Source organism: Balaenoptera musculus, chromosome 3 (genome assembly GCF_009873245.2).
Source record: "Balaenoptera musculus isolate JJ_BM4_2016_0621 chromosome 3, mBalMus1.pri.v3, whole genome shotgun sequence".
NCBI lineage: Eukaryota > Metazoa > Chordata > Mammalia > Artiodactyla > Balaenopteridae > Balaenoptera > Balaenoptera musculus.
The window spans coordinates 41,745,377-41,763,710 of NC_045787.1; the positions used below are offsets into that span (position 1 = coordinate 41,745,377).

Here is an 18,334-nt window from a genome sequence, read left to right on the forward strand (position 1 = left end):
AGTAAGATTACAGAATAAGGTGAGAGTGTATCTATCACCTACTATCATTATTATGTACAGTCTATCAATAAATAGAAAAGAATTTATTTCTCCTTCCTTTCATGATTCTTTTCTCCATTTTCGTTAGGCATCTAAGAAAAAAAAAAGCTAATCACTCAGATTTTTTTTTCCTTGCAAATACAAATACCACAGATATTCTCATTCCCAAGGGAGTGGGCTTTATATGGGATTGTTCACATCAGGGGAATTTTCAGCAAACATTTGGCTGCCAAGCCAAAGAACTTCTGGAATCAAGGAAATCAAGAGAACATTTCAAGCTATCATAACAGCAATAACTCAAACCTATTTATCTTATAAAGATGAGAACATTATTACCACTATTATGCTGAAATAATCTTTATAATTCATCTGTAATAAATCATATTATATACTCCACTACACTCTATTAGAGGAATTTCTTCTGCCTAGAAAGAAAATCACCTGTGCATGCTATTTCTTGTGAGAAATTCTTCAGTTACATAAAACTAGAGATTACACTATTCCCAGGTTTATGACAGGCCAAAGCAAAGAAAATATTATTTATGGCAACCTTTTAGCAAAAGAATGTTTCTTTTATTCTTTCTGTCTCTCCCTCTGTCTTTTTAACAGTCAAATAGTCTTTCTTTGCTTTGATACTTGACACATAGTACCAAAATGGGTGTCAGACCTATTATTATGGACTGATGAACTAAGACACCAGTTTATTCAAGACATTTCCAGATCTGGACTTTGGAAAATAAGGGAATTGAATATAGTCTCTGTGGAGGGTTTATAAATTCAAGACTACTACTAGTACAATTCCCCCCACACACAAAAATACTATGCATATAATAGGAATCATTTATTTGAGTACCACAAGGTGCCAGCATGCAGTAGGTCTTCTCAGAGAGAAGACCTAAAAATCTAAAAATCTATGGAGTATCTATTATAGTATTTAACGGAAGAGGAAACCGAAGCTCACAAAGGAGGGGGAAGGTGCTTAAATTCCCACATGCACGGTAAATAGTAGAGATTGTATTCAAACTCAGGCCTGTCTAGTATTATATTTTGCTACTGTATCACACTGCTTGCTCTGCAGATATGAAGGTGTAAACAATCACACAGAGAGGGTACACAGTGCCTTACCTGCTCTATACAATCTTTGGATAATGGTGGTGAAGGAAATGAAACAAAAACCAGGACTCCAATATAGAGATAAGTTAATGTCACCAGCATATAAGCAATGGACAAGTCCCTCACCTGTAAAGAGAGAATAAAATTTCCACAACGTTGAATAAATTTTTAGTAAGTAAGTATACCTGAATAGGCTAAATAATAAGACTGACAAATAAACATAAGATTTATCTTTTTGCTCTGTGTGTCTGTGTATACCTCCTGGGTATCCAGTTTGTTCAGAGAAAGTAGTTAAAACAAGATTCATGTACTTTACAATTAGTCTGACAACTTTTTAAAAACTATTCTGGAGTATGTAGAATAAGCTACCTGTTGGCAGACTTAGAAAGTTAACATAAATGGTGATTTAACATGACTGAAATTCTGACTTAATTTCAAAATGTAATTCATTTGCCAAAATATAAAATATTTAACTAAAATAATAAAGCTAAGGGACAACAAGAAATCAAGAATAGGCTACTTTCTGTATGACTTATGGAATTAAAAATTTTTTTTCTTTTAGTGAATTAACTTGCTAAATCATCAAAGCATGCCTAGACCAAAAGAGACTGGTATATATTAAAATATATTTAATAAAGAAGGAAAGCTAAAGCAGACAATAAGCAGGTATTAAAGACACGCTTAATAAACCTAAACAGTAAACAAAAGGAAATCAAAAGGCAGCTGTTCAAACAGCTGCACAATGTTATGATTGGAACCAGTAAACAAATGCAGAACATTAAATAAAGTGGATTGCTTTCTTCCACTGCTGTTCCCACCCTCCCAACCATCCCCATGCAAAGTAAAAAGCTCCAAGATATTTAATGAAGCCAGCTGTCAGATCCAAACAGAACAGATCCCACAGCTTATAAATCTGGTCTCCATCACCACTAAAGTTATGGCCAAATAATTCAGCACAACTAAATTATGGCTATAAGCCTATTCACTTTTCATTTTAAACACACATTACTTTGAAAGCTAAGAAAACAGGTAAGAAAAAAAATTATATACAATTTTGCTTTAGTTTGATACCACAGTAAGAAAACTGGACATTTGGTATTAGAGAACATTTCTGATTTTTGGGAAAACGTTCCTCCTTAAATGGGCTAAAGCAACAGTAGAGAGTTATAAACTTAAATGTTGATAAATTCACTTAAAAAGCAAGTAACTAACTATGAGAAATCCAAAGTTAGGTCTAAGATGACAATCAGCTTGAAAACAAAACAGGGATTTCAAACCCTAAATTAGACAGTGGATAGGCTATGGAACTACAGGAACCTGGATTATGGAGATTGCTTCCAGCCTTTTCAGAGTTTCTAATTGTGTAGGGTTGAAGAAGGAGAGGCTGACCAAACCTCCAGGGAAGTTCCAAAGTCTTTCCTCTAGTTCTTGAAGCTCTAGGGCCCATCTCAGGCTAGACTTCAGCCACCCCTTGGGTTGCCTGTTGGTCTTGTGTAGTATAAACAGAAATGAACCAGGCAACTCTTATTTTCATATCAAAGGGTAGTAGTCTCCCATTATGACGTTTGAAAGTCATTCTACCCTCAACCTACTCAATGTCACTCAAGAACAAAGAAGTTTTGCAAAACGCAAAATCTTGGAAGGCCAAGAAGGCTGTGTCAGAGAGAGCTATATATAAAAAAGGACAGCTACCATTTCATGGAGTCTTTAGCCAGTACACCACGTGATCAACACATTATTTGGGGCAGGTTTCCTGCAAAGATGTGTACCTTAGCAAACTTTGGGGAAAATCTGATGAAGATAAAAAGGCAAAGATGCAAGGGCTTCCTGATAAGACAGTTTCCCCCTTCTGCTTCCCTGTTCTTATAGCACTGCACACATATCTGAAATATAGCATCTACTACCCTATATTGTAATTGTCATTAATTTTTATTATAAAAGAATCTATATATATGATATGAGGATATCAACTGGAAAGAAAATGTTCTCTGACACCCAAAAAGTAGTCAAGGTTAATAGTTCTTCTATCATGCTGGTATTTTAATTTTTCCACATCTAAGTTGGTCCATACTACTAGACTATGAGACCCCTGAGGACAAGGACTGTGTCTTCTTCATCTTTGTATCCCCAATCCCCAGGACAATACCTGGTACATAGTAGGAACTCAGTAAATGTAGGTAAAAATAATCATGCTGTCTACAATTATTAAGTGCTTCTAGGTACTAGGCTCTGTGCAAAGCACAGTACATATATTATCTCACTTAATGTAGGTACAATCCTTTTCTTCATTTTATAGATAAGTAAATTAGTGCAGCTAGGTTACAACACTTTTCTTCTTTTTTTTTTTGGTGGCGTTGGGTGTTCGTTGCCGCACGCGGGCTTTCTCTAGTTGAGGTGAGCGGGGGCTACTCTTCACTGCAGTGCGTGGGCTTCTCACTGCGGTGGCTTCTCTTGTTGTGGAGCACGGGCTCCAGTAGTTGTGGTGCACACGTGGGATCCTCCCGGACCAGGGCTTGAGCCCGTGTCCCCTGCATTGGCAGGCGGATTCTTAACCACTGCACCACCAGGGAAGTCCCTACAACATTTTTCATGGTTACACAGTGAACAGTTGGTGAAGTCAATATTCAAACCAAAGACTTTCTGGCTCCAAATTGCATGCCCTTAGCTACTACGATGGAGAGCTAACCAGTTTCTAATACATTTGTATCATAGTTAATAAACAATAGTAAAGAAAAAGGTGAAAGAGAGGTAACAAGTTTTGAGTAACAAATGATACAATAAAGCACACATATAGATGCAAGAGAAATACTATAATCAGAAAAGTTCTATTTCACAGTAGTATAAATGTACATTCAGTAGAACTAGGTCAAGAGTTACACATCTGGGGACTTACCTGGTGGCGCAGTGGTTAAGAATCCGCCTGCCAATGCAAGGGACACGGGTTCGAGCCCTGGTCTGGGAAGGTCCCACATGCCACGGAGCAACTAAGCCCGTGTGCCACAACTACTGAGCCTGCGCTCTAGAGCCGGTGCTCCGCAAGAGAAGCCACCACAAGGAGAAGCCCGTGCACCACAATGAAGAGTATCTCCTGCTCACCACAACTAGAGAAAGCCCACGCATAGCAATGAAGACCAACGCAGTCAAAAATAAACAAATAAATAAATTTATATATTAAAAAAAGAGTTACATATCCGTTTTCATCTGAAAATACTCTAAGGAACAGAAATGATATTTTAATATAAAAAGCAGCTGAGGTTTAGCACAATTCTGGGAAACATGCCACCTATGAAGAGCATGCACACATGTGGGCTTTGCTATTCTCTGGCTTGAACGCAAGCCATCACTATTCTAGGCCTCTTAAAAGCCTGTTTAATGGAAAATGGTGGAAAAAAACCATCTTTTAGAAAATGAGGCTCAAAGTAAAAAAATATTTAAAAACAGGCACAAGTGACCATATGAACTGGTAATGTGTCAAGAATCCTACACATTAATAAGGTAACTTATTCTGCCTCACAAATAAGCAGTGGCTAGCAGGGCTGGCAGTAGAGAACTAATGACAGGAAGAATGACCACTGGGACACAAGTAGGTCTGGGAGCACATTCTGTTTCTCAAATACGTTTTATAATCTATCTGTTCCACGTACTGTTCATAGTGAAAATACTATCCAGTGGAGCATTTACTAAAAAAATGACAGACCTACCCCAAACATTTACATAAAAACTTCTGCTGATGTATATAGTTAAGTAAACTACACAGATTCATAAGAAGCAAGAAGTGAATAATAAATTAAGATATAAGGCATCTCAAATAGTTTTTAAAGAAGTAAGCAGGGCATAAAACTAAACAAAGATAGGCAAAACAAAACAAAAAAAGCACGATATAGGTTCTGATTCAAACATGATGAGGAAATTCCAACAAGATGAGGAAATACCATATCCAGGATGGTTATAAAGAATATATATTCTGATGATAAGAAATGAGTTGGATGATCTTCAACTCTACAACTTTCTTTTGGTAAGGTATGCCTTGCTAAAAATAGAAATTATATCTCATTTAGTTATACATATAAAAAATTATGTTTGGTGGAAAAAAACCCATGAAATTAAGTCAAATTTGGAAAACCTGGAAGATCTGAGCACTACACCTGTTTAGGCGCCTCACTGTTCTCCTTCACAAATGTCTTTAGATCCACGTCCAACTATAGTCTATATAGAAGAGAATGAGGCCTTTTTTATTCTTATATCTTCTTTTCTATTTTCAAGCTTTTTTTTTTTTTACTGATCTGTGAATGACTAACTCAACATCAACATTAAGAATTCAGAGTTCCTGACAAACTTCATATTTTCTGACTTAAATCTCAAGAAAATATTGTATCATGATATTAACAAAACGTCTGTGAGTCAAATTACTTACTGAAACCTGATTAAAAGTACAATCATTAAATAAATCAAATGACAAAGTTTTTCTCAGAATATAGTACCCATTTAGCTTAATTTATGCAATATATAAGTATAGTCAAAAGGAGAGTGTTTATATTTACAAGTATTTAAAATGTTTAGAATTTTGCTGGCACACAGTGTTTCATAAATATTAGCTTTATCACTAGTAATTATTAATATTTTAAGAAGTTAACATGAAGTATAACTGATTTTTTGAAAGCTGGGCCACATTTCATATACTAGTTTCAATCAATTAAGACAGTAAGAAGACATCATCCATTTCAACTTTTATTTTTAAGCCTTTAAAAAAATATTTTCCACAAGTGACAAAAGTTGAGTTACATTTCATTAGCTGAACCTCACATACTAGTTCTACAAAATGCTAGTCCCAAAACTCAGCAGAAACAAGAACTCATTTTATGGTATTTACATATGGAGTATGGATTTCAAGGCCCATTGAGTGTTTCTGTAGGAAAGGCAGGCAGGACTCTTCCTATGTCCTTCGGGGACTATGAACAGGAACATTCATCTCTCTACCCAGTCCGGAGCTTCTCACACTGAGGAATGCACACCTTCAGGTAAACTGGTGTAAATTTCCAGCAAAGCTCTTCCTCTTAAGAATTTCCAGGAGCAAAGCTAAGTACGGACAGTCCTCTCTTTTCATGGTACTATGAGACTGTGAAGGCGCCTGGACACCTTTTTTGAGGAAGATGCCTTCGCAGCTGCAGCACAGCTGGGGTCGGTCTGCTCCTGCTCCTGCCTCACCGCTGTTTGCTCTCACCCAGGAACAGGTCAGTCAGGAAGCTGCGCTGCAGCAAAGGCTCGCAGATACTGGGAAGACCCCTTTAACACCTCACCAAGGGAGAATTACTCCATCCAGCCACAACATAAAATCTCTGGAGAAGGGATGTGCTGACTCGATCAGAGGCACAAAGGAAAAAAATCTAAAAGCGAAAGGACCAGTTCAGACGCCAACCAAGACTCTGGGAGTCACTACAAGAAAAAGTCTTAGAGATGAAGGTTCTAAGACTCTAAGATTTTTCAAAGTTGGTTCCAGATGAAGATCCGCAAGTGATTCATTGACTTGTACAGTCTTTCAGAGATTGTTAAGCAGATTACTTCCACCAGTATTGAGCAGTTGAAGTCACCACTGCAGATGCTTATATCAACTATTTTAATAGATTAATGGTTGTTAAAAAAAATGACCATGCAGTGCGATCATAATAATCAATGGGAAAAATTATGATTGTTCCATGATGCTTCCTCTTTCTCACGGTATAATTGTAAGAGCAAACTTCTTTTCTATGCTTTGGTGAACTGTCATATTCCTTTCTTCTAAGTTTTCATCAGCTTCCAACATTTCATTTTTTGTGCTTTCAATGTTGTGAAGTATCACTAAGAATTCTTTCAATGTGAAGTTTTTTGATAGTGTCACTTCCTCTGGGACATCTTCATCCTTTTCATCACAACCACTTTCCTCATTCATGTTGATAAGTTCACCTTCCCTAAGTTCCTCTGGCTGCATACCTAGAGTCTCTCGAATGGCAGCAGTGTCAACATTTCCACAGTCAAATATGTTTGATTCAAATTTCATTTCCAGCATTATTACTTTTTGTTTCATTTCTGCACTTTTGTGTTTGTTTGCCAATTTCCTCGATTCTCCATTTTTGTAAAATATAATGTGGGTTTACCACCTGGTGACAAGGAGGCAACTGAACTATCTGCTTTGTCCTCTGGGTGTAACGTGAATAATAGATGGGCAGTGACCAACCTCTGACAGATTTTGAAAGAAGTGGTGTGACTGATAACTAATCATGATGTGCATCTGTAATTTATGGAGTGATTTATGAACTGAAGGGCTAGCAGTTACTACTTTATGCAAGTACTCATAGTTCAAATCCTGTGGCAACCTAAATTTGAACCATGTGGTTAGGGGGTACTGACATAATTTAACTAAGCCATAGTAACTGAAATTCATGCATATGGGAGCTGTGCAAAGTGAAGTCTGCCTGTAATTTAACTCATTATTTTCAGACTGTTTTCTAGTAAGACAAACTAATTATGAGCACAATAAAAATATGCATGAGTGTTTAAGATAAAACATGAGAGTTCACTGAAATTGTGTTCTTCACCCCTAGATACCCAGGGTATACAAGGTGCTCTTCTCTGTCATTAAGGGGACTTTGGTGGTAAAGTCTGAGAAACACAGCCTTATGGATAGAATGACCCAATATACATGAGAATCCAACTTCACAAAATGTGTTTCTGTGGTACTTGGTCTAAGCTGGCATAGTTGATAAGGATAGATAGGTGACTTGGCTGACACCAAGGTATACACTGTTAATGACATACACTATTTCCTGTAAAGATAAAATAGATATTTTCCACGTATCTCTAAACTTCCTAAACTTGTGGTAGGCAGCTTAGTTCAAGTGGCAATGAGTCAGGAAATTTGTGAAGGAGAGGAATTTAAGAGTAAAGGCCATAAAGTATATCCTCAATTTTCCCTCTACACCCCAAAGTTCCAAATGATTATTTAGGATAAGTAACATTTTCTTCCTATTCCCTCAAAAGATTTAAAACTGTTTATGACAAAAATACAATAAGACTAAACATTTCCAAAATAAAAACCCTATCTAAAGTGTGAGGGATACAGGGAAATATAAAAGCTCTAAAAATACATTTGCCTAAGAAAAGTTATAGAAAAAGATAAGAGGACTTAATACTTTAAGTTTTCTAAAAATCAAAGCAAAAATAGAAACAAGAATAGTTATATGACCCTTATTGTCAAACAATGAGTTTATTAAGAGAAACTTTTTCCTAGCCTTGAACACAGAAAATTTTCTCTCCACAGTCTTTGTATAAAGGGTGTTGAGCAATTTAACAAAGACTATCCCAATTACAGTTCTTAATAAACAGTGAAGCAACATTCTGCATATGGCTTTCTTGTATTACCCTGAAACCTTGGTAAAAAGCCACTTTTAACATTAAAATCTAGTGCAGTGATGAGAGAAGAGAGAAAGAAATAACTGATGTGGTTCAGTTATATATTTTTCTGAGACTCTAACATTAATATCATAGGAAGAAATCTTGGAGAAGACTTAATATGTTCTCATTGCAAAACAAATTTAAAGGCACTAGAAAAAATCTGCGGGATACTCTCTCCTGTTAACAGAAAGATCCACAGTTTGTAAACGTCAGGAAAGCAAGGGTAAGAGAGGTAGAAAAGCTAAAAACTTCTAGCCCCTACTAAACACCAGGTCATGTTAAACGCTTTTCCTATTTTATAATATTTGATTATGATTAAAAACTTGAGAGGCAGGTATCAAATTAGGCTACTTTTATATACAAAGAAAATGAAATTTGAAGATCACCAAGTTAGGAAGTTGGGAAAAATCAAGATTTACTCAATTTCAACACCACTCACAGGTAATATGCCAGTTGTATGTAACCAGGTAACAATAAAGATGAAAATGGAAGAGCTTGACTTATATTCTTGCCCTAATTTGAGACCTAACTTCCTTCTACTTAGAAAGGCCCTCATAATGACTCTGCCAAACATTACTTGAAGACTTCTCAGAATCCCCAGGCACAGTGAACTCTTCTTTCATTTGTATTTCAGTAACAATTGTATAGACTCCTATTAGAACTTCATCATTTTTGTTTACATGGTTAGAAGCTATCAAATTGAATTCAAATTGTACAAATAAGGCCACAGGTAACTGGTTAAATTTTGCTTCCTTTGGGTTTAGTTTGCTCTTCTTTTTTCCAGTGTCTCAACATAGAAGGTTAGGTTATTGATTTGAGATATTCTTTTCTAATGTAGGTGCTTACAGCTATAAATTTCCCTCTAAACATTGTTTTAGCTGCATCCCATATATTTCAGTATGTTGTGTCTTCATTTTCAGTAATCTCAAAGTACTTTTCTAATTTTTCTTGTGATTTCTTTCTTGACTCATTAGTTATTTAGGAGTATGCTGTTTAATTTCCACATATTTGTCAATTTCCCAAATTTCTTTCTGTTATTGATTTCTAACTTCACTGTGGTCAAAGAACATACTTGGTATGATTGCAGTCCTTCCAAATTTATTGACTTGTTCAGTGACTCAGCATATGGTCTATCTTGATAAATGTTTCATGTGCATTTGAAAAGAATGTGCATTCTACTGTTGTTTGAGAGAAGACTTTTATAAATGTCAATTAGATCAAGTAGGTTGATAATGTTTTTCATGTTTTCTATATCCTCACTTATTTTCTATTTGTTCTATCAATTATTAAGGGAGGGGTGATGAAATCTCTAATTATAATTGTGGATTTGTTTACTTCTTGCAGTTTTGACAGTTGCTGTTTCATTTACTTGGAAACTCAGTCACTTGGTGCATACATGTTTAGGATTATTATGTCTTCTTGATGAATTGATCCTTAAAGATCATCATATAATGTTCTTCGTTATCTCTGGCAGTACTCCTTGTTTTGAAGTCTACTTTCATATTAAAACAGCCTCTCTTGGGGCTTCCCTCATGGCGCAGTGGTTAAGAATCCGCCTGCCAATGCAGGGGACATGGGTTTGATCCCTGGTCGGGGAAGACCCCACATGCTGTGGAGCAATTAAGCTCCACACTACTGAGCCTTGCTTTAGAGCCCACGAGCCACAACTACGGAAGCCCGTGCGCCTAGAGCCCGTGCTCTGCAACAAGAGAAGCTGCCGCAATGAGAAGCCCACGCATCACAACAAAGAGTAGCCCCCGCTCACCACAACTAGAGAAAGCCAGTGCGCAGCAATGAAGACCCAACACAGCCAAAAATAAACAAATACAAAACAAACAAACAAACAAAAAAACCCCCAGCCTCTCCACCTTTCTTATGTTTAGTGTCTGCATGGTATATTTTTAAAGTAAATTTCTTGTAGACAGCACATAATTACGTTTTGTTTTTCAATCAGACTGACAATCTCTGTCTTTTAGTTGTAGTCTTTAGACCATTTTTAATGTAATTATCTATACTACTCGGTTTGAATCTATTATCTTTCTGTTTGTTATCTATTTGTCCCATATATTCTCGTTTCCTTTTTCCTGTTTTCTTTTAGATTACTTGGGTATTTTTAAAGATCTTATCACCACTATTTGCTATTATCTGTACATCTTTTTTTTTTTTTTAGTGACTGCTCTACAGTAAACTATGGCCCATGGGTGAAATCTAGACCACTGTCTGTTTTTGTAAATAAAATTTTCTTGCAACACAGTCACCACCCACTTGTTTACATATTATCATTACTTTCATGCTACAATAGCAGAGCTGGGTCATTGTAACCACATGGCCCACAAGGCCTAAAATATTTACCACCTGAACCTTTACAGAAAAGTTTGCAGACCACTGTTTTGTAGTTTAAATTTAAAAATTAATATCTGGTAACAAAAGTCAATTCCTCAGGTAATTACTCACATTGTTTTCTTGGTTCTTGTTGTTCTTCAAGAGGGTGATAATACAATTATGAATAAAGAAAGCAAGGGTAAGCACCCCAGTCAGCTGTGGAAACTGAAATCTTATCTCTAGGAGAAAAAGAAGGGGAAAAAAAACACATTAAAACTGACAGTTGGAAAATGAATATTAGTAGCTGAAAGTTGATTACTAAAAATCAGTTGTCTCTGTTTTGTCCAGGGAATAAGAATATTAAAATGTCTCTACAAAGTTCCTCAAGGCTAACATTATACTAACAAATACTTGAAAAGGGAGAGAAAAGGAATCAAGAAATGACTACTCTGTGAAGGTACTTTATATCAGTTATTTCTGTTTGAGGTCATACAACTAGTATGTGGCAGAGCAAGATCAAATTCAGGGTCTGTCTGATTAAAAAATGGGCAGAACACTATGGAGAACAGTATGGAGGTCCCTTAAAAAACTAAAACTAGAACTACCATATGATCCAGCAATCCCATTACTGGGCATATACCCTGAGAAAACCATAATTCAAAAAGAGTCATGTACCACAATGTTCATTGCAGCTCTATTTACAATAGCCAGGACATGGAAGCAACCTAAGTGTCCATCGACAGATGAATGGATAAAGAAGATGTGGCACATATATACAATGGAATATTACTCAGCCATAAAAAGAAACGAAATTGAGTTATTTGCAGGGAGGTGGATGGACCTAGAGTCTGTCATACAGAGTGAAGTAATGGACCTAGAGTCTGTCATACAGAGTGAAGTAAGTCAGAAAGAGAAAAATAAATACCGTATGCTAACACATATATATGGAATCCAAAAAAAAAAAAAAAGTGGTTCTGAAGAACCTAGGGGCAAGACAGGAATAAAGACGCAGACGTAGAGAATGGACTTGAGGACATGGGAGTGGGAAGGGTAAGCTGGGATGAAGTGAGAGAGTGGCATGGACATAAATACACTACCAAATGTAAAATAGACAGCTAGTGGGAAGCAGCCACATAGCACCGGGAGATCAGCTCGGTGCTTTGTGACCACCTAGAGGGGTGGGATAGGGAGGGTGGGAGGGAGATGCAAGAGGGAGGAGATACGGGGATATAAGTATATGTATAGCTGACTCACTTTGTTATACAGCAGAAACTAACAAACCATTGTAAAGCAATTATACTCTAATAAAGATGTTAAAAAAAAATGGGCAGAAGACCTGAATACACATTTTTCCAAAGAAGATACAAAGATGGCCAACAGGCACATGAAAAAATGATCCACATTGCTAATCATCAGAAAAGTGCAAATCAAAACCACAATGAGATACCACCTCACATCTCACACAAAATGGCTATCATCAAAAAATCTATAAATAACAAATGTTGGCAAGGATGTGGAGAAAAGAGAACCCTGGTACACTGCTGGTGGGAATGTAAATTTGTGCAGTCAATGGAAAACTAAAAAATAGAACTACCATATGATTCAGCAATTCCACTGCTGGGTATTTATCTGTAGAAAATGAAAACACTAATTTGAAAAGATAATGCACCCCAATGTTCATAGCAGCATTATTTACAATAGCTAAGATATGGAAACAATCTAAGTGTCCATCAACAGATGAATGGATAAAGACGATATGGTATATATATGTATAACGGAACATTACTCAGCCATAAAAAAAAGAACGAAATTCTGCCATTTGAAGCAACATGGATGAACCTAGAGAGTATTATGCTTAGTGAAATAAGTCAGATAGAGAAAGACAAATAGTATATGTTATCACTTATACATGGAATCTAAAAGATAAAACGAATGAATAGAACAAAACAGAAACAGACTCACAGATATAAGAACAAACTAGTGGTGAACCAGTGGGTAGAAGAAAGGGAGGAAGGGCTAGATAGGGGTATGGGATTGAGAGATACAAAGTACTATGTATAAAATAAATAAGCAATGAGGATATATTGTACAGCACAGGGAAATATAATCATTATTTTGTAATGGAGTACAAATATATTGAATCACTACACTGTACACCTGAAACTAATATAATATTGTAAATCAACTATACCTCAATAAAAAAAAATTCAGGTGTCTGACTGAATTTGTCTGACTCTAAAGTCCTTCCTCTTCTATTACTTGAATTTGCCAGAAAAATACTTAGAAAAGTAATCAGGGAAGGGAGAATTTGTCATTTAACATTCTTCAATGGCTAATCTAAAATGCATTGCTTAAAAATACTGGAAATAATTTAAATGTCTACATAGAGGGGAATGACTAAACTATGATGCAGTTGCTCAGTGGTATATATTATGCAAGAATCATGTTCCAGAGAAAGACTTTATGCTACAGCAAATGTTCATAAGTCAAATAGCATGTATAATACAATTTTACTTTTATTTTAAAAAGTGTGTGTATGTGAAAAAAAAAAAAAAAAGACTGTAGAGATAGCCACAAAGTGTAAATAGTGGTTATCTCTGGTTAATGGAATTTATTGTAAATTAATCACTTACCTATATTCTCTAAATTTTCTACAATAAACACAATAAACATAAAGTTGCTTTGAAATAAGAATAATAAAATAACATTTTAAAAGCACTGCCAATTTTTGTCTTTAAGGTTTGCTAATATAAAAATGAAAAAATTTCTTTTATGTAGAAAAAGACTATGATTTACTCAAAAACAGTGCTGCATCTAGGCAAAGGAGGTGGCAAAGTGGAGGACAACCCATCACAAGTGATTCCTTAGTGTAAAAAGTAGGAATGAAAAAAAAGCCCCCTGGCTTTTTACCATAATATTTTAGGAAAGGAAGTGAGAACAACTAAGAATCAAGCAGTAGCTCTAAAAGAAATCAGAAAGTAAGATAAAAAAATTACATACTTTTGTTTTATATCAAGTTTTTTGTCTGCTAGCTTTCATCTGAATTTTTATCTGTGGAAGCAATTCAAAATGTATTTTTCTTAGGAGAAGTCTCTCCTTCTTCTGTCTATAATCTTTTAAAATTTTACATGTCAGCAACAAAGTAAAATGTGGGGGCAATTCCCACTTCTGTTTTTTAAAAAACTCTTAAATTGGGAATAGAAGCATACTTTTTTTTTTTTTGACATTCTGCACAAAGTGTAAAGGGTCTTCTTTTTATTATGTGTTACATAGGCAAAATTATTTAAATCAATAAATTTTTAAGGAATTTCACATGTTCTGATTCCTTCCACTGCCAATCACCTTAGTTCCTCCAAAGTCATAATCTTCAAGATAAGATAGCCCTTTCAAAAAGAAGTTTTACTCAATCCACAGTTATCATGTCAGTCAATCCACAATTCTTTCAGTTGGGCTTCTTTGATCCAGTGGAATATGGATACACTTCAAAATTCCCCACCTGTAATCTCTGGGATCCAATTTCCTCAAGCAATTTACTTTAGGACCATGTTTAGGGTCAGGAGATGGATCTGCCTGGTTCTGAATTTTAGACACCCACTAAACATGCATTAAGTTCAAATCATATTCACTCCTAAGCTATCACACCCTAGAACAGTACAGATCATTGGGATATGCCAATACCTAAGATAGAAAAAGAGTTTAACTGTTAGGTTTTTCAGTTTATTTAGCAGCTCTGTCTTGTAGTTCTTTCCCACGGATCTAACACATAGTTCTATGAGTAAAGGAAACCACATAGTTACTCTATGAAGTGCTTCCAATGATATAGGTTTATAGAAAAAGCCCCATAGGGATAGACCTCAACAGAAGGATACTTTCTCAACAAGAAAAAGAATGATCATTTCAGATCAACAGTTAGCACTATATTTATATAATTATATAGAGCCCCAAATTTTGGGGAAGATGATAGAATTATTATTTATATATGACAGGCCTAACTCAAGAAATAAGAAAAATCTCAAATAAATGGTCTAATTTTACACTTAAAGAAACTAGAAAAAGAAGAACAAATGAATCCCAAAGTTAATAGAAGGAAGAGAAATAAAGATCAGAGTGGAAATAAATGAAAATAGAGACTAAAAAGACAATAGAAAAGATCAATGAAACTAAGAGCTGGCTTTTTTTGAAAGATAAAACAGACAAACCTTTAGTTAGATTAAAAGAAAAAAAGAGAGGACTAAAATAAATAAAACTATAAATGAAAGAGGAGACATCACAACTGATAAAACAGAAATATTACAAAGGATCATGAGGCTACTGTGAACAATTATATACCAACAAATTGGACAATCTAGAAGAGCTGGATAAATTCCTAGAAACATACAACCTACCAAGACTGAATCATGAAAAAACAGAAAATCTGAACAGATCAGAGATTGAATCAGTAATCAAAAACCTCCCAACAAACAAAAGTCCAGGACCAGATGGCTTCATTGTGAATTCCACTAAACATTCAAAGAAGAATTAATACCAATCCTTCTCAAACTCTTCCAAAAAATAAAAGAGAAATGAACACTTCCAAACTCATTTTACAAAGCCAGAATTACTCTGATACCAAAGCCAGACAAAGACACGCAAGAAAAGAAAATTATAGGCCAATGTCCCTGATGAACACAGATACAAAAATTCTCAACAAAGTATCAGCAACCCAAATTAAACAATACATTAGGACTTCCCTGGTGGCACAGTGGTTAAGAATCTACCTGCCAAAGCAGGGGACACAGGTCCAAGCCCTGGTCCGGGAAGATCCCACATTCCACGGAGCAACTAAGCCCATGCGCCACCACTACTGAGCCTGCGCTCTAGAGCCTGCCAGCCACAACTACTGAAGCCTGTGTGCCTACAGCCCATGCTCTGCAACAAGAGAAGCCACCGCAATGAGAAGCCCGCACACCACAACGAAGAGTAGCTCCTGCTCACCACAACTAGAGAAAGCCTGTGCGCAGCAACAAAGACCCAACGCAGCCAAAAATAAATAAATAAAATAAATAAATTAAAAAAATACATTAAAAGGATTACATACCATTATCAAGTGAGATTTATTCCAGGGATGCAAGTATGGTTCAATGTGTACAAATCAATCAATGTGATACACCACATTAACAAAATGAAGAATAAAAATCATATGATCATCTCAATGATGCAGAAAAAGCATTTTACAATATTCAACATCAATTTATAATAAAAACTCTCAACAAACTGGGTATGGAGGGAATGTATCTCAACATAATAAAGGCCATATATGACAAACCCAGAGCTAACATCATATTCAATGGTGAAAAGCTGAAAACTTTTCCTCCAAGATCAGGAACAAGACAAGGATGCCCACTCCTGCCATTTTTATTCAACACAGTATTGTAAGTCCTAGCCAGAGCAATTAGGCAAGAAAAGAAATAAAAGCCATCCAAATTTGAAAGGAAGAAATAAAACTGCCTCTATCCATGGAGGATATAATACTATATATGGAAAACCCTAAGGATGCCACCAAAAAACTGTTAGAACTAATAGTCAAATTCAGAAAACTTGTGGGGTACAATTTCAACATACAAAAATCTGTTGTGTTTCTATACACTAATAACAAACTATGAGAAAGAGAAATTAAGAAAACAATCCCATTACAGTTACATCAAAAAGAATAAAATACCTAGAAATAAATTTAACCAAGGAGTTGAAAGACCTATAAACTAAAATCTATAAGACAATGATGAAAAGAAAGTCACAAATGTAAAGTTATTCCATGCTCATGAATTGGAAGAATCAATATTGTTAAAATGTCCATACTACCCAAAGCAATCTATAGGTTCAATGCAATCTGTATCAAAATTCCAATGGCATTTTTCACAGAAATAGAACAAACATTCCTAAAATGTGTATTGAAACATAAAAGACCCCAAACAGCCAAAGCAATCTTGGGAAAGAAGTACAAAGCTGGAGGCATCACACTTCCTGATTTTAAATTATAATACAAGATATAGTAATCAAAACAGTATGGTACTGGCAAAGAACAGACATATAGATCAATGGAACAGAGTGCCCAGAAATAAACCCACACATATACAGTCAATTAATTTATGACAAAGGAGTCAAGAATACACAATGGGGAAAGGACAGTTTCTTCAATAAATGGTGTTGGAAAAATTGGGAGACACATGCAAAAGAATGAAACTGGACAAGTCTGGAGCTAAAAAAAAAAAAAAAAAAAAGAATGAATGAAACTGGGCCCCTATATTAAACCATATACAAAAATCAACTCTAAATGGATTAAAGACTTGAATGTAAGACCTGAAACCATAAAACTCCTAGAAGGAAACATGGGGGGGAGGGTAAGCTCCTTGACATTGGTCTTGGCAGCGATTTTTTGATTTGACACCAAAAGCAAAGGCAACAAAAGCAAAAATAAACAAATGGGACTACATCAAACTAAAAGGCTTCTGCACAGTAAAGGAAACCATTAATGAAATGAACAGGCAACCTACAAAATGGGAGAAAATGTTTGCAAATCATATATTGGATAAGGAGTTAATAACCAAAATATATAAACAACTCATATAACTCAACAGCAAGAAAACAAACAATTCAATTAAAAAATGGGCAGAGGACTAAATACAGGCATACCCTGGAGATATTTTGCATTTGGTTACAGACCACTGCAATAAAGTGAATATTACAATAAAGGAAGTCACACGAATTTTTTGGTTTCCCAGTGCATATAAAAGTTACGTTTACAATATATTTAGTATATTAAGTGTGTAATAGCATTATGTCTAAAAAAATACATACCTTAATTAAAAATACTTTATTGCTAAAAAATGTCAAAAATCATAGATCACCATAACAAATATAATAATAATGAAAAAGTCTGAAAATTGTGAGAACTTCTAAAATGTGACACAGAGATAGGAAGTGAGCAAATGCTATTGGAAAAATGGTGCTGAAAGACTTGCTCAATGCAGGGTTGCCACAAACCTTCAATTTGCAAGAAAATGCAATATCTGCGAAGTGCAATAAATCGAAGTGCAATAAAATGAGGTATGCCTATAGGCTGTTATCCGAAGAAGACATACAAATGGCCAACAGGTACATGTAAAGGTGATCAATATCACTAATTATCAGGGGAGCACAAATCAAAAACAATGATAGTGCTTGCTCTGACAGCACATATACTAAAATTGGAACAATACAGGGGCTTCCCCAGTGGTGCAGTGGTTAAGAATCTGCCTGCCAGTGCAGGGGACAGGGGTTCGATCCCTAGTCCGGGAAGATCCCACATGCCGCAGAGCAACTAAGCCCGTGTGCCACAACTACTGAGCTTGCGTTCTAGAGCCCGTGAGCCACAACTACTGAGCCTGCGTGCTGCAACTACTGAAGCCCGTGTGCC

The 18,334-nt window shown here is 35.7% G+C and overlaps 1 protein-coding gene and 1 non-coding gene across 9 annotated transcripts in view; both read right to left on the bottom strand.

Moving 5' to 3' along the window:
- SLC38A9 (solute carrier family 38 member 9) overlaps positions 1-18,334 on the bottom strand; it is a 109,582-nt gene that overhangs the window by 10,820 nt on the left and 80,428 nt on the right. For all 8 annotated transcript variants that reach the window (XR_005019304.1, XR_005019305.1, XR_005019303.1 and 5 more), the window contains exons 11-12: positions 11,035-11,141; positions 1,165-1,278 (exon numbers count right to left, since the gene is read on the bottom strand). Coding sequence is in view for 5 of the 8 variants with exons in the window: in XM_036847233.1 (XP_036703128.1) it covers positions 1,165-1,278; positions 11,035-11,141 (221 nt within the window). In the remaining 3 variants the exon portion in view is untranslated. The remainder of the gene's footprint in view (positions 1-1,164; positions 1,279-11,034; positions 11,142-18,334) is intronic.
- On the bottom strand, positions 14,631-14,761 carry LOC118893723. The gene has a single exon (XR_005019572.1). It is a non-coding gene; the product is annotated as a small nucleolar RNA SNORA18 (small nucleolar RNA).